At 47.3% G+C, this 15,831-nt stretch overlaps 2 protein-coding genes across 3 annotated transcripts in view; both read left to right on the top strand.

Annotated features, from left to right (window-relative positions):
• Positions 1–15,831, top strand: part of LOC145807545 (uncharacterized) — a 79,099-nt gene that overhangs the window by 39,005 nt on the left and 24,263 nt on the right. For both annotated transcript variants that reach the window (XM_082905957.1, XM_082905955.1), the window contains exon 6: positions 13,007–13,252. In XM_082905957.1, coding sequence (XP_082762083.1) covers positions 13,007–13,252 — 246 coding nt within the window. The remainder of the gene's footprint in view (positions 1–13,006; positions 13,253–15,831) is intronic.
• LOC145807858 (uncharacterized) lies at positions 83–6,349 on the top strand. The gene is made up of 4 exons (XM_082906826.1): positions 83–471; positions 593–2,882; positions 4,863–5,248; positions 6,317–6,349. The coding sequence occupies exons 2-4, from the start codon at positions 791–793 to the stop codon at positions 6,347–6,349; spliced, it is 2,511 nt and encodes an 836-aa protein (XP_082762952.1). The 5' UTR covers positions 83–471; positions 593–790.

The following is a 15,831-nucleotide window of genomic DNA, read 5'->3' as shown; positions in this document are numbered from 1 at the left end:
CACTAAAAGCTTTTTTATTTGTTCTGTAAGCCATGTTTGGAAAATGTAACATATTCCAAAAAAAAAAATAATAAGTCTGACATGGATAGGCCCACAAGGCACACGGCCCACGGTAAACCACCCCGAACCCAGTGCTTGGGGCCAATGGCACAACCCGGTTGCTTGGGTGACAAGGCCCAGAACAGCTGGAGGCCACCTAGACATGAAGGGCCAACGGCATTTAGGCACACGGCAGGTGGGACACGGGCCACATCAGCAGACAAAGATCTGCAGAGTTATTATCACAACACATCACCATTAATGCAACCCATCACAGCATTTATTACAACAGCACTCCCCGCCGGAACAGAGCCTCCATCACCCTAAACAAGATGAGCTATGGCACAGGCTTTCGGCGGAAAAAGCACGTCACAAGAGACAGGAAAAATGATGACCAAAGGATATAAGCAAGGATAAGAGGAAAAAAAGAAGGTTAGGTTGCTCTCTCTCTTGATCTCTCGATACACAGTCTTTTCATACTCTGCTCTTCTAATTCTTGCACCGGAGGGTTCACTGGGGGACTACTCCGTTCCCCCCCTGAACTTGCTTGCAGGTCATCTGACGGAGCCAGCCTTCCTGAGCCGGAGTCTGGAGAACCTGGGCCGGTCCGACCCATCCACCCGGGAATCGATACATCATCAGTTGGCGCCGTCTGTGGGAAATTACTGGTTTATTCGCGCGGTAGTTGTGTTCACTACCGCCGGAGCCCCCCCTTCTCACTATCACCTCTCCTTTTTGCCCATCTAGGTGCATGGTCACGACTAGGTCCATGGCTTCTCACCACAATGCCTCCGGCCACCAAACAGACCCCTCCCACCCAATCAATCCACCACAATACATCATCGAGCTCACCAACAGCATTAACCGCATGGCCGAGCAAAACCAGGCCCTGATCAATGCGTTACTCCAAAGAAACCCCCCCGTTCCACCTCCAAACGTTCCCCCCAACCAAGGAACAGCCCCAGACCATCCCGCTCCACAGCCCCCTCCACCTAACCCAGAAGGTTCGCAGCACCTTCCTCCCCAACATGAAAACATACCACCTCCACGCCCGCCGGTTGCAGTACTGACCCCTGAGGGGGAAGCTAGCAGCGTCCAGCCTCCATTGGCCGACCATGGCGACACCACCCCCCTCTGGGACGCTGAAATCCGAGCTATGAAACTCCAACTACAAGGGGTCATGCAGAACATCCAGCACAAGCCCTCGGCCACCGCCAACTCACCTTTTGTTGCCTCCATCCGCGACAAACCATTGCCTGCCAAATTCAAGATGCCTACCATTGACTCCTTCGATGGCACGACGGACCCAGTCGACCATCTGGAAACCTACCGCACCCTCATGGTCCTCCATGCCTTTCCTGATGAGATCATGTGCCGAGCTTTTCCAGTGACACTAAAGGGATCAGCTCGGCTGTGGTTTAGCCAGCTACCGGCGGAGTCCGTCTCCGCCTTTCAACACCTCAGTGACTCCTTCCTGAGCCATTTTATTGGAGCCCAGCGTCAGAGGCGCCCGGCCACCCAGCTCCTTAACATTCGTCAGACAGAGGGGGAGTCGCTCCGCAGCTTTGTCACCCGTTTCAATACCGAAGCCCTTCAAGTAGCAGAAAATGACGACAAGGTCATCCTCACCGCCTTTATGGCCGGCCTGCGGTCGTCTGACTTCCTCTTCTCCCTCTCCAAAAACCCCCCAACCACCATGGCAACCCTACTATCCAAAGCTCAGAAATACATGAATGCTGAAGATTCCCTGGCCGCTCGACAAGAGCCAACCCCTAAAAATCCGACTCCCAGAGAGAAGAGGAAAGACTCCGAGCCCAGAACCGCCCAGTATAATGACCACCCCCCCCGAACTGACCGATCGATTCCGACCCGACCGCCCGGTCGGTTCGAGCGGTACACCCCTCTCAACTCCCCTATGGATCACGTCCTAAACCAGATCCAGCGGGATTACCCCCTCAAATGGCCCCTACCGTCCCGAAGCCCTTCCACCCGGAAAGATCAGTCCAAATACTGCCGTTTCCACCAAGACCATGGCCATACCACCGACGAGTGCATTAACCTCAAAGACCAGATCGAGACCTTCATCCGCCAGGGCCGTCTCAGCCGATTCACAGACCCCCGTCCCCCACAGCGACAAAGAACTGACCATCCCAGGAACAATCGCCGACGCACACCGCCCCGCAATCCAGACCCACCAAACGAAGGCCGCGATCGCCCCCCACCACAGCCTCGACCTCCGGGCAATCCCCCCCCACCAGTCGGCGAAATTAGAGTCATTTCAGGAGGCCTTGCTTGCGGGGGGCCATCCCGCTCCGCCCAGAAGGCAGAACTCAGAAAAATCAGACAAGGCTCAGACAAAGCAGTAATGACGGTGGACCGACCTCCCAAACAGTCAAAACAATGGATCGAACCCATCACCTTCACTGATACCGACTGTGCCGGAGTCCGTTACCCACACGATGACCCCCTTGTCATTTCCGCCATCCTCTCCAACTACAAAGTCAGACGAGTCCTCATAGACAACGGCAGCTCTTCGGACATCATCTTCCTCAATTGCTTCCGCCAACTCAAGGTTGGGGAAGAGAGCCTGTCCCCTCTCCAAACCCCTCTGGTCGGCTTCACCGGAGACCGAGTGACCTCCATCGGCTCCATCGATCTGCCTATCACCATCGGTGAGCACCCGCGGCAGACCACTAAGCTGCTCACCTTCCTCGTGGTCGACTGCCCCTCCGCTTACAACATCATCCTTGGCCGCACAGCCCTAAATACCTTCCAAGCCATCACTTCCACATACCATCTGGCCCTGAAATTTCCCACCGACCTCGGCGTCGGAACCGTCAAAGGCGAACAAACCACAGCCAGGGAGTGTTATGTTGCCTCACTCAAAGAATTCAAGCTAAAAGAGGCCATGATCATCGAAGGGCTTGACGTCCGAGACGAGGACGAGCTGGTCAGAGGTGAACCTGTAGAGGAACTTGTTGAAGTCAACATTGATCCCACCAATTCAATCAGAACCGCCAAGATCGGCAGCCAATTACCCGCTCAAGCCAAGGCCGACCTTACTGCCCTCTTAACCGAGCACAGAGATGTATTCGCCTGGACTCATTCTGACATGCCAGGCATCGACCCCTCCTTCATAACCCATCGCCTTAGCATCGAACCCCATTTTCGACCCCACCGCCAGAAACAGCGCATCTTCCATCCGGAGCGCAACACCCTTATAGCCGCCGAAGTTAACAAGCTCCTCGAGGCCCAATTCATCAGAAATGTGGACTATCCTAGGTGGTTGTCCAATGTGGTCCTCGTCCGAAAACACAATGGCAAATGGCGGCTTTGTGTCGACTACTCGGACTTGAACCGAGCATGTCCTAAAGACAGTTACCCCCTCCCTCGCATAGATCTGTTGGTCGACGCCACCGCCGGTCATCAAATGCTCAGCTTCATGGATGCCTTCTCTGGGTACAACCAAATCCTAATGCACACATCCGACCAGGAGCACACATCATTTATTACCGACCGCGGTACTTACCATTATCGGGTAATGCCGTTCGGATTGAAGAATGCTGGGGCCACTTATCAGCGGCTGGTTAACACCATCTTCCATCACCAAATAGGCCGGAATATGGAAGTCTACGTCGACGACATGCTAGTCAAAAGCAAATACTCCTCCGACCACCTCACTGATTTACGAGAAACCTTCACCACCCTGCGTAAGTACCAGATGAAGCTCAACCCAGAGAAGTGCGCGTTCGGTGTAGGATCTGGCAAATTTTTGGGCTTTATGGTCAGCCAACGCGGCATCGAAGCTAACCCTGAGAAGATCAAAGCCTTGGTCGAGATGCAGTCACCTCGGACGGTCAAAGAAGTTCAGAGGCTCACCGGCCGAGTGGCAGCCCTTAACCGCTTCATATCCCGCGCGACAGATAAGTGCTTGCCCTTCTTTAAAGTCCTTCGGCAGACCTTTGAATGGACAACTGAGTCCGAAGAGGCCTTCCAACAGTTAAAGCAATGCATGGCTAACCCCCCCCTTCTCTCTCAAGCAATCACGGGAGAGCCTCTCTTTCTCTACCTAGCAGTATCAGAAACCGCAGTCAGTGCGGCTCTCCTCCGAGAAGATGGCTCAGTCCAACGACCGGTCTATTACATTAGCCGAGCTCTCAGGGGCGCGGAACAGAACTACCCCTTGCTGGAAAAACTATCCCTGGCCTTGGTCATTGCCTCTAGACGACTCCGCCCATACTTCCAAGCCCACTCCATAGTGGTCCTCACCGACCAGCCCCTGAAGAAGGTCATGCAGCAACCGGAACTCTCAGGCAGATTGATGCAGTGGTCAGTAGAACTCAGCCAGTTTGACATCTCTTACCGACCTCGGACAGCAATCAAAGGGCAAGCTATAGCTGATTTCATCATGGAATTCACTAAACCGACCCCGACCACCACACCCCCGCCCTTACCAACTCTAACAGAGCCAGAAGACCCTCATTCCTGGACCCTCAATGTCGATGGGTCGTCCCGAAGAGAAGGAAGCGGTGCCGGCATCATCCTCACCTCTCCTGAAGGCGGTCACTTCAAATGTGCCCTCCGTTTCCTGTTTGAAGCAAGCAACAATGAAGCCGAATATGAGGCATTATTAGCAGGACTCCGCCTCGCCAAGGACATAGGGGTCAGCCACCTCCGAGTCTTCAGCGACTCCCAACTCGTCGTCGGTCAAATGACGGGGGATTTTGACGCCAAGGACGATACAATGCGAGCCTACAGAGACCTGGCACTCCCTCTTGCTCGCCTCTTCAATACCTTCCACATCAAACATATTCCTCGGGCAGACAACTCCAAAGCAGACGAAATGGCTCAGCTGGCTTCAGCTGACCATCCTACTCTCAGCCATGACGTCCGCATAGAATACCTACACCACCCGGCCGTTTCACCGAGTCTACAAGCTATACAACACATTCAAAATGAACCTATCCCATGGGCATCCGACATCCTCATATTCCTGACCACAGGAGCACTCCCAGAAGACCAGCAGCAGGCTTCCAAAGTCCGATCCCGAGCGTCCAATTACGTCATCATCGACGACATATTGTACAAACGCGGTTTCTCCCGGCCATACCTACGCTGCCTCAATCCAGCGCAAGCAACTTACGTAATGCAGGAAATCCATGAGGGGATTTGTGGCAATCACTCAGGAGGCAGGTCCCTTGCCCAGAAGGTACTCCGTACTGGGTATTTTTGGCCAACGCTCAGTCAGGATACGACTGATTTCGTGCTCAAATGCGACAAATGCCAACGCTTCGCCAACATCCCTCATGCTCCTCCTACAGAGTTAATCACACTCTGCAGTCCTTACCCGTTTGCCAAATGGGGGATTGACCTGGTCGGTCCCTTTCCCACCGGTCGAGGTCAGACCAAATTCGCAATCGTTGCCATCGATTACTTCACCAAGTGGGTCGAAGCTGAACCCCTTGCCACAATCACCGAGCGGAACACAACCAGGTTTATCTGGCAATCGATCATTTGCCGATTTGGCATCCCTCAAGCCATCATCTCTGACAATGGCAAACAATTCGATAACGCGAAGTACAGAAAATTTTGTGCAGATCTCCAGATCCAACCGTGCTTCTCCTCCCCCGGTCACCCCCAGGCAAACGGCCAAGTTGAAGTCACCAACCGTTCCCTTCTCAAAATCATCAAAACCAAGCTCGAAGCTGCTAAAGGCCTTTGGGCCGAGGAACTGCCCAATGTACTCTGGGCTTACCGAACCACTGCTCGCACCCCCACCGGCGAAACCCCTTTTCGTTTAACATATGGCGCTGAGGCGGTTATCCCGGTAGAGGTCGGCCTCCCCACTCCTAGGGTTTTACACCCGGATCTGGCCTCAGCCGAAGAGCTCCATCGAACACACCTCGATCTAATCGAAGAGCTCAGAGAAACCGCTGCTGTCAGATTGGCTTCTTACCAGCAGAAAATGAGAACACACTACAACCGCCGAGTCCGACCTCGAGAATTCTCCGTCGGGGATCTTGTCTTACGAGAAGTGACTCTCGCCACAAAGAATCCAGCCGAGGGCAAACTGGCAGCCAAATGGGAGGGCCCCTACATCGTCAAAGCCCGACCACGACCAGGCACTTACCGACTCCAAGACATGGAAGGCCGAGACCTGCCCCATCCCTGGAATGCAGAACATCTGAAGCGTTACTATCAATAAGTTCATATTTTTATATTACCAATATTGTTGTATTCCCCTTTTCTTTATATATAAAGCAAATTCCGATTGCAGATCTACACTGTCATAATTCAAATGTTTGTATGACGATCCCAGCAACTCAAAACTTCACAACCTCGGCCAACCTCAGCACTTCAAAGCCTCGGCCAGTCCGAGCACTTCAAAGCCTCGGCCAGACCGAGCACTCAAAGCCTCGGCCAGACCGAGCACTCAAAGCCTCGGCCAGTCCGAGCACCTCAAAGCCTCGGCCAGTCCGAGCACCTCAAAGCCTCGGCCAGTCCGACCACTTCAAAGCCTCGGCCAGACCGAGCACTCAAAGCCTCGGCCAGACCGAGCACTCAAAGCCTCGGCCAGACCGAGCACTCAAAGCCTCGGCCAGTCCGAGCACCTCAAAGCCTCGGCCAGTCCGACCACCTCAAAGCCTCGGCCAGTCCGACCACCTCAAAGCCTCGGCCAGTCCGACCACTTCAAAGCCTCGGCCAGACCGAGCACTCAAAGCCTCGGCCAGACCGAGCACTCAAAGCCTCGGCCAGACCGAGCACTCAAAGCCTCGGCCAGACCGAGCACTCAAAGCCTCGGCCAGTCCGAGCACCTCAAAGCCTCGGCCAGACCGAGCACTCAAAGCCTCGGCCAGACCGAGCACGTCAGAGCCTCGGCCAGACCAAGCACTTCAAAGCCCCAGCTAGACTGAACACTCGACCCAGCACTCCAAAACCAAACAAGGCTACATCTTTTCACACTTGGTCACATTTTTAAACTTCCCCACAACACTTACTTACTCTTACCTTCATGTTTACACTCTCACTCGCCCGTTTTGAAACCTCCTCATAACACTTACCTTTTTCACATTCACTTTCAAATTTACACTTAACTGTCTAGCTACTACTTGTAACTTACCCTTTACCCTCATTTGTGGACTTTTACTGCACAAAATTTCTTACTCATTTTTACCGCACAAGGTTTTTATTCACTTTTGCTGCACAAATAGTCAGCTGCCAACAGACACAAAATAACATTCGTACACAAATTCATCTTAACCAAACTCTTCACGTATTTATTCATTCACTCATAGAATTACAATGTAAAAAAAAAAAAAAAAAAAAAAAAAAACAATGCACAAAAATTACAATGTATACACTTAACCAAACCCCACAGAACACGCCCAGCTCTTCTTCTTCTTGGCTACTCTTCCTCGCTGGATGCTAAATCCTCTTCTTCAACGCCTTCGTCCAGGGGGGTCTGGGCCACATCATCTTCGCCGATTGTCACACTACTCAGGTCCAAGTCTGGAAACAGCTCCTCAGCTCTACGCTTGAACATTTTCCAACCACTGTCCCAGTACTCGGCCATTTCATGCTTATAGCAGTCGGACTGCTGGAAGCTTTCAATCACCTCTGATTCTGTCCTACCTCCAGCAGTCTTCCTTGACGGGCCCAACCCCCCAGGCTCTTGACCAGCCAGACTCCTGGCGACAGCAGCATCCACCTCCATTTGAAATTCGGAGGACCCTTTATACTGCTCCACTGCTGCGACGCATAGATCAGGGTAGGCCGCCTTTTCAGACGCCGCCTTCGCCCTCTCCTCGTCCAGCTCCCTTTGCAGAGCCACCCTTCCAGCGGCTGCCGTCATCCTCTCCTCTTCCATCCCCTTCCTCAGACCCTCTAGCTCCGCCGCCATCTTCACCTTCTCCATCTCCCATTCCCTCAGAAGCCTCCCCTTGTCCTCCTCTGCTCTGGTGCGCTCCTCCCCCAGCTCCTTCAGCAGGTCTCCAATTCTGGAGTCCGCTTCATCCTTCTGCCTGACCAGCTCTTCATTGCTGGTCATAGCCTCCTCATGCCTCTCGACCGCCACCGCGCAGGCCTTCTCGGACTCTTCCAATTTTTTGTGCTCACCAGCCAGTTGGAACTCCAGTGACACAACCTTACGACGTGTGTCCTCCAGTTCCAACTTGACTGCTGGCAGGTCGGCATAGGCAGTCTCCCAGTCGGCACTATCCTCCCTCAACTTGGCCAGCTGGACCCTGACCTCCTCAGCCTTCAACTTGGCGGCCCCAGCTTTCCTGAGAAGAGCCCCCGCTAAGGTAGTCACCTCTATTTGGGCGGAGCATAACCCCCTCAGCAGGTCGGCCTCACTATACCCAGATGCCGCGCGCAGAGCTCCTTCGTCCACAATCCTCACCAGGCGGTCGGCTCCCGCCCTGGCTGGGCCTTCTTCTCCCTCCATCCTCCCAGCTACCGCGCGCGCATGATAAATAGCCGTGGCCACACGAACCCCCCCTTCCTGGGGGTCGGGCCTCCCCTGAACCTGTTCCCTCCCGCTCGGCGCCGCCTCCCCCACCCCAGCCTCCGCTTGTACTGGTGGACCCACCTCCACAACCTCCACCGTTGGGATGATCTCCACTTCCTCTGGGGCGTCCTTTGCCGCAGACTCCTCTGCATCCGTTGGGGCCACCTTCGCCCTCTTGGCCCCAGACTCCTCTGCAGCCTCCTCTGGAGCCCCCCTCTTCTTCTTCTCCTTCTTTTTCTTCATGACCGTCACAACCCCTCTGGCCTTTTCCTTTATAGGGTCTACAGGCGGCGGAAGCGGCTCAAAGCTACCCAAGTCTTTTTCCCCCAAAGGCCTAGGGCGCGGTCGGATCCTCTCCCGCGAGAGCGGTTCAGCCGGTCGGCCCCTCTGCGCCTCTATCAACTTCGCGGCCTTGGCCATAATGGCTCGATCCTCCATCTCCTGTACTCTTCTCCTCTCTTCCAACTCCCCCCGGTCGAGGTCTCCACCTTTCGGCCGCGGTCCCAACCCCGCCTCAAACAGTGCTGACGGCTGGACAAGATCGTCCCATCTGGCTTTCTCTCTCTCTCTCCACTCCCTCACTTTCTTCACCCTCTCTTCCGCCACCACCCCTAGCCTAGACTCCATCGACCGATTTGGCACCTTCCACATGGTGCGCACCCCCATCCCCCCATTAACTGACACGAAAAACCACCGTGGCCGCCACCCCTTGATCGACGTAGGCAGCCCCGCCACCAACACCCTGCCCATCACTGCTTGTAGGGTGACCCACGTTTCTTGCTGCCCCGACGCTTTGTAACATGAGAAGAACTCGTCGATCGTCATGGCCTCTCCTCCATTCGCCTTAGGCCACGCACTCGCACAAGCCATCAGAATCTTCCACGCATTGGGCATCAACTGCCCCGGCGCTACCTCCAGGCGATTTAGCACATCAACCACCACTTGAGGCAATGGCAGCCTCAGCCCCCCTTTCAGCGCCTCCTCGTACAGGGAAAACTCCCCTGGCTTCACCATAGACGGCCTTTCCTCTGACGTCGGCAACCGTAAATCTACCTCCGCCGGAATCTGGTATCGCCCCCTAATCGCCTCCAAATCCGCCACCGTGAGCGTGGATCTGTCCGCCTTAGTGTGCCACTGCCCCGACTCCACCTGGTTTAATGGCTTTGGGGCCAATATCAAGTCCGATGCCTCTGCCCTGTACTGCGCTGCTAACTCCTCCCCATCATCGTCCCCCAACGGGTCTACCCTCACGTTAACTACTCCTTCTTGTGCCATTTCTAGGGCTTGCTCACAAAACACTTCTGACGCAACCACAAGAAAGTTGAGAGAATGCTACACAGATATGTCGCACACCGTGCAAGAGTTGGATATTTTGAGTTCTTGTCCCACGGTAGGTAAAACGCATTATACCTAAAACCTACGGTTTTGCCCGTATTCCACGGATCCACATTAATTTTCACCCGTTTCAAAACCTTTCAAATCAACCGCCAAAACCGCCTTTTCAAAACCCCCCCTGACCTATCGCTTCATTTCCTGCCCCAACGCTTCATCTTCCCCCACGACACTGCCACGTGTATGGCCACGATGCACTGTCCCCTACCCTTACCCTGTCTTTTCCATTTTCACATCAGCACATTTTAGAACCCCACGCCCCCCTGGTCGGCACACCTCACGGTCGACCCCCGCCGCTCGGCCACCCTCGTGGTCGGCCCACCTCACGGCCGACCCCTCCCGCTCGGCTACCCTCATGATCGGCACGTCTCACGGTCGACCCCTGCCGCTCGGCCACCCTCGTAGTCGGCCCACCTCACGGCCGACCCCTCCCGCGCGGCTACCCTCATGATCGGCACGTCTCACGGTCGACCCCTGCCGCTCGGCCACCCTCGTGGTCGCCCCGCCTCACGGCCGACCTCTCCCGCTCGGCCACCTTCCAGTCGGCCTCTCCACCCGTTTCACACTTCTCTCCCTTCTCACTATTCCCTTCGTTGGTCTAAAGCTGCACTCGGAAATGGGGGACTACTGACATGGATAGGCCCACAAGGCACACGGCCCACGGTAAACCACCCCGAACCCAGTGCTTGGGGCCAATGGCACAACCCGGTTGCTTGGGTGACAAGGCCCAGAACAGCTGGAGGCCACCTAGACATGAAGGGCCAACGGCATTTAGGCACACGGCAGGTGGGACACGGGCCACATCAGCAGACAAAGATCTGCAGAGTTATTATCACAACACATCACCATTAATGCAACCCATCACAGCATTTATTACAACAGCACTCCCCGCCGGAACAGAGCCTTCATCACCCTAAACAAGATGAGCTATGGCACAGGCTTTCGGCGGAAAAAGCACGTCACAAGAGACAGGAAAAATGATGACCAAAGGATATAAGCAAGGATAAGAGGAAAAAAAGAAGGTTAGGTTGCTCTCTCTCTTGATCTCTCGATACACAGTCTTTTCATACTCTGCTCTTCTAATTCTTGCACCGGAGGGTTCACTGGGGGACTACTCCGTTCCCCCCCTGAACTTGCTTGCAGGTCATCTGACGGAGCCAGCCTTCCTGAGCCGGAGTCTGGAGAACCTGGGCCGGTCCGACCCATCCACCCGGGAATCGATACATCATCAAAGTCCAACGGGGCAAAAACGTCTTAACGTGACACAATAATATATTAAATAGAATCTCATATAAAATATTTCCAAATAAACCGGGTTTACTAGTCTATAAAAAAAATTAAAAAATAATAATAATAAAAAGAGGATTTCATGATATATAGATTTCTAAAATAGGAGTTTCAAATAATTTTCTCATAATTTTATATAAAAGATTTGTAACAAGAGGGAAGTACCATTAAATTTTAAATAGTGATCTTATAAATTGTTTGGTTTTTCTTTTTTTTTCTTATAGACCCAAAGGTCTCATTTTAGTGTGAATTACATAAAGATCCAAGCAAAAACGCGTGTGTGTTATGTATTAAGAGACAAATGTGAGTTTTGTCATAATGTTGAAATTACTAAATGTAATGCTTCAAAAAAAATTTCTTAGTGTACTTTTTCTAAACGTAATGTTTCAATATAACACTAAAAAAATATAATATTTCAATGTAGCACATTAAAAAAAAATTTAGTATACATTTCTCAAACGTAAGAACGTAACATTTTAAAAAAATACCTTAGTGTACTTTTCTCAAACAAACGACATAACATTCTAAAAAAACTCCTTAATATACTTTTTTCAAACGTAATACTCCAATCAATGTAACACACAAATATTTCTTAGTGTGTTTTTTCCAAACGTAACACTCCAATGTAACGCCAACTTGTCTTCCTAGTTTATTTTTTGGCGGCTGGTTGGCAACCAAGCCTCTGATGCACATTGCAATTTCAATACATACTTGTGTTAGTTTCAATCTCCAGCAACCAATCAGCTACAACATCTGTCGTGAGCGTCAAATCTCAACCTTTCGCTCCTTCAATCTAGATTTGAATATCTGAATTTTTATAATCAAAATCTATTTATTTATTTTGTGCTTTCACACTCTCCCTCAGTTCTCTCCCTTTCAAACTCACATATCTCTCTTAAAACCTATTTGAGTTTGAGGGAGAATAACATACCTATGTCATGATGAGAATAGTGATACGATATGTGAAACATCCAAGTTGTCCCTTGGTGCACCACCTAAGTCGCTCCCTGACGTACCTTATCATAAGCCACCCTTTGATGTACTTTTTCATCGATTGTCATCACTGTTCAATACCACGTCATAAATTACGTGTGTATCACGTCTGCTGATTCAACATTCGTTCCTGTTCAAGCGCCTCCCAAAGCCTATCACATCAATCGCTCCCAAGGCCACTTTCGCGATGAACACGTCGCCCCTCTCACGGTGAACACGCTGTTCAACGTCGCCTCCTAAGGCTCCTCTCACTATGAACATGCTGTTCAACATCGCCTCCTAAGGCTCCTCTTATGGTGAACATGCTACTCAATCGCCCCTAACAGGCCTTTATCATTTGCCCTAGTAACAAAATTTTCCCAATCATCGCCTCTAACAAGCCCTTATCGTTTGCCCTAGCAGTAGACTCTTCTCAATTGCCCCTAACAGGCTCTTTCATTTGCCGTACACAATAAACTCTCATTTATATTTTGTTTTCTTCTTCCAAACTCAAATTAGTTTATCTATCTGAGTTTGAGGGAGACTGTTAAAGCATATCTAGTATGTATTATTGTTCATATTTGTTAGATTTACATATTTTTGTAAGTTTCCTTATTTTCATGGTCTCTTCGTTAACACTCCATATAAGATTCATATATAGGACACCTCTTGTAATAATTAAAGAAAGCACCATTCAACATTATTCAATACACAGATATTCTCTTTTTTGTCTTTTTTTTTTATAATTATCTCAAGAAACATTATTACAATTCTGTTAATAATTAAATTATTTCTCTATTTGGTTAGGAGTTAAGCTGATAAATAATTTGTTCCCAAAATACTTGGTGGCCATGAAACAAAAGCACGCGTGGTCTGTTCACATCAAGGATTTACTGGTTGAGATTGCTGCGAAAAAAGATTATCGTTATATATCTAACGGAAGCCGCCCCAAAAGAGATTTTTTAAATCTGCAAAACCAGGATCCTGATTCCTTCTACAAAAGTTTAAGCGACTCAGTATCAGATTTGAACAAGCAGTCGGACAGCATCCAAGGTACATTATTCCTTCTTCAATTTTCTCTCAAAAATGTTGTTCTCAAAAAAAAATTATAAAATATTTTGCATAATATTTACATGAGTGTGAAATTTACAGGATCTCATATTGTTGTGGGAATTGAATAATAATTATTTTAAATCAATTTTATAGAATAAAATTAAAAGCAAAACAGATTCTAAAACATAGGTTTTTACAATTCAATAAAATTATATATACATAAATAGAATAAGTAAAAGATAAAGAAAATGGTTCAGAAAATAGTATGTGTGATTGTCAGAGGCACACCAAAGACGTTGTCCTAAAGTCGTTATGCGCTCCCTCCGTACAAGTTTTAACGATCACAAATGACTCTAAGATACAATCCAAAAATTTTATTATTTGGAACAGACACACCCTTTGGTATCTGTTTGGAACAGACGCGCCCTTTGTTTTGAAACCAAATACTTATTTAAAATTCAAACATTTAAGATATTGAAAGAAATATATAAATAAATAAATAAATACAAATAAAAATAATATAAAATAAAATACAAAAAAATACAAATAAAGTTTTGAAACTTTTAAGAAATTTTCAACACATATATGGTATATGAATCTCACAGGAATCATCTCAGTACTATTAATTTTTATATTACTCTTTTTGTCATTTTGTTGATTCTATTTTGAGCCTAGAACAATAATTCAAATTGTTCATCTCCTAAACCTGATAGTAAAGATTTTATGTGTAAAATAAATCAATTTTATTTGATATCAATGAATAGATAAATAAATTGATTTTTATTTTATAAAATAAATAGTTTAAGTTTAAATTCATAGTTTGTAGTCCATTTTAAAAAATAAATGTAATTTGTTCATTTGTCTCAGTGATGTCTAACGAAATTTTGTTTTTTTGCACAATTCATATTTACTGTTGGATTTAAAAGATAAACAATTTATATAATCATTTATAGGCCTGAAATAAAACTCACAAAATAAAGAAAAATGCTTGGGAGCACTAATTAGTGCTCCCACTAATTAGGTGGCAGTGGGTCTCGCCATTAATGATGTGATGTTTTGCTCTTGAAGTTGTATTTTTTTTTTTTTTTACTTTTTTAATACATTAGTGCTATTAATGGTGATATTTTTAGTGGGATGAATCATTGTTGTAAAATAAAATATCAAAAAATATAAAGAATAGTAATATGAAGAGAAATCATTCCCAAATCTACTCTTTCTTCTGTCATTTTTGGGATCCGTAAAACTACTCTTTCTTGTGTCATTTTTTTTTGGCAAGATCATAGACGTGGCAAGGTTACTTAAATCTAGTGACGAGTAGAATACACCAAAAAAAAAAAAAAAAACTCGCATCACATTATTTAAAATAATTCATCACATTATTTAAAATAATTGTATCTGATTTTATAATTAATTGTTGTGTTGTTTAATTTTGTCCTAAGTATTTATTCACATTCTAAGGAAAAGTATTCATACTTTTCAGTCAAATATTAAGAAGTCTTATCAACATTTCTTATGTTCAATAAGTTAAACTTATAAAAATTTTGTTTAAATAAATCCTAAATTTAATATAAAAAATTATTCACTCTTTTTATAACATATAATTACACAATGATATGAATCATTAAAATAGATACTATAGAATACATGACAATAGATATTTATTTGAAATATATATAATCGTTTTTTTTTTTAAATCAAACCAAATGCCCTGAATTGATATGCTAGTACCCTGAGTGTTGACATGTTATATGTCATTATTTTTTTTGAAATTTAAAATTTAAAATATTATAATTATTATTTTATGAGCATTACTTTTTAATATTAAAAATTATACTCAATTTTCAAATTGAGTGATGTGCTAATCAATTATGATATTAAAAGTAACAATCTCTCTTATATTTTTTTTAATTATCAACCAATCATATTACGTGTGTATCATTAAATCTAAAAAGTAGACTTATATATCATTTTTCTTATTTGTCAAAAAGTCAAAAATCCAATCGCACTACTTTTTCTATTTTTTATAAAAAAATTTAAAAATCAATTAATATAACCAATTTTCAAACCAACTCTAAAATTCGATGAAGCTCTGTGACTAGAGTTGTCGTGCTTCTCGCAATTATTTCAAAATGACGTCATTTTGGCCTTTTTTTTTTTTTTTTTTTAATTTTTTCCCGTTTTGCATTTCTCCCATTTTTGCCTTTCTCTCATTTGTTCTAGAACCCTAACTCCTCTTTGAGAGAGAGACGAACAAAGAAGGACGGAGGAAGCGAGGGCAAAACACAGAGGAGGGCTGTCGACGATGACTCCAGCGGCGACAAGGTCATTCTCAAGATCGGCTCTCAAAGGGAAAAAGAAAACCCTAAACCTGTTTGGTTTCCATCAAACCCAGGAACAAAGATAACTTATTATTGAGTATTTTACTATATTTGTTTTCGAATTAAATGAAAATGGACAAGAAAATAAGAAAATCTTGGAAAGAAAAAATAGAGGACCTTTGTTGATAAACTAAAAGAATTGAGTGTGAAATAGTTGGAGAGAGAGAGAGAGAGAGAGAGAGAGAGAGAGAGAGAGAAAGT

The sequence above is a fragment of the Camellia sinensis genome, chromosome 14, assembly GCF_055761805.1.
Source record: "Camellia sinensis isolate YWXY chromosome 14, ASM5576180v1, whole genome shotgun sequence".
In the NCBI taxonomy this organism is placed as follows: Eukaryota; Viridiplantae; Streptophyta; class Magnoliopsida; order Ericales; family Theaceae; genus Camellia; species Camellia sinensis.
Note: the sequence above shows the minus strand (reverse complement) of the source record. Positions and strands in the feature narration are given on the sequence as shown.

Coding starts and splice junctions, on each gene's coding strand:
- LOC145807858 (XM_082906826.1), top strand. CDS start 791: ATGGTCACGACTAGGTCCATGGCTTCTCACCACAATGCCTCCGGCCAC. Junction 2,883..4,862: donor CGGCGTCGGAACCGTCAAAG/GCGAACAAACCA, acceptor TTCCTCGGGCAG/ACAACTCCAAAGCAGACGAA. Junction 5,249..6,316: donor GCAGGTCCCTTGCCCAGAAG/GTACTCCGTACT, acceptor TTCCGATTGCAG/ATCTACACTGTCATAATTCA.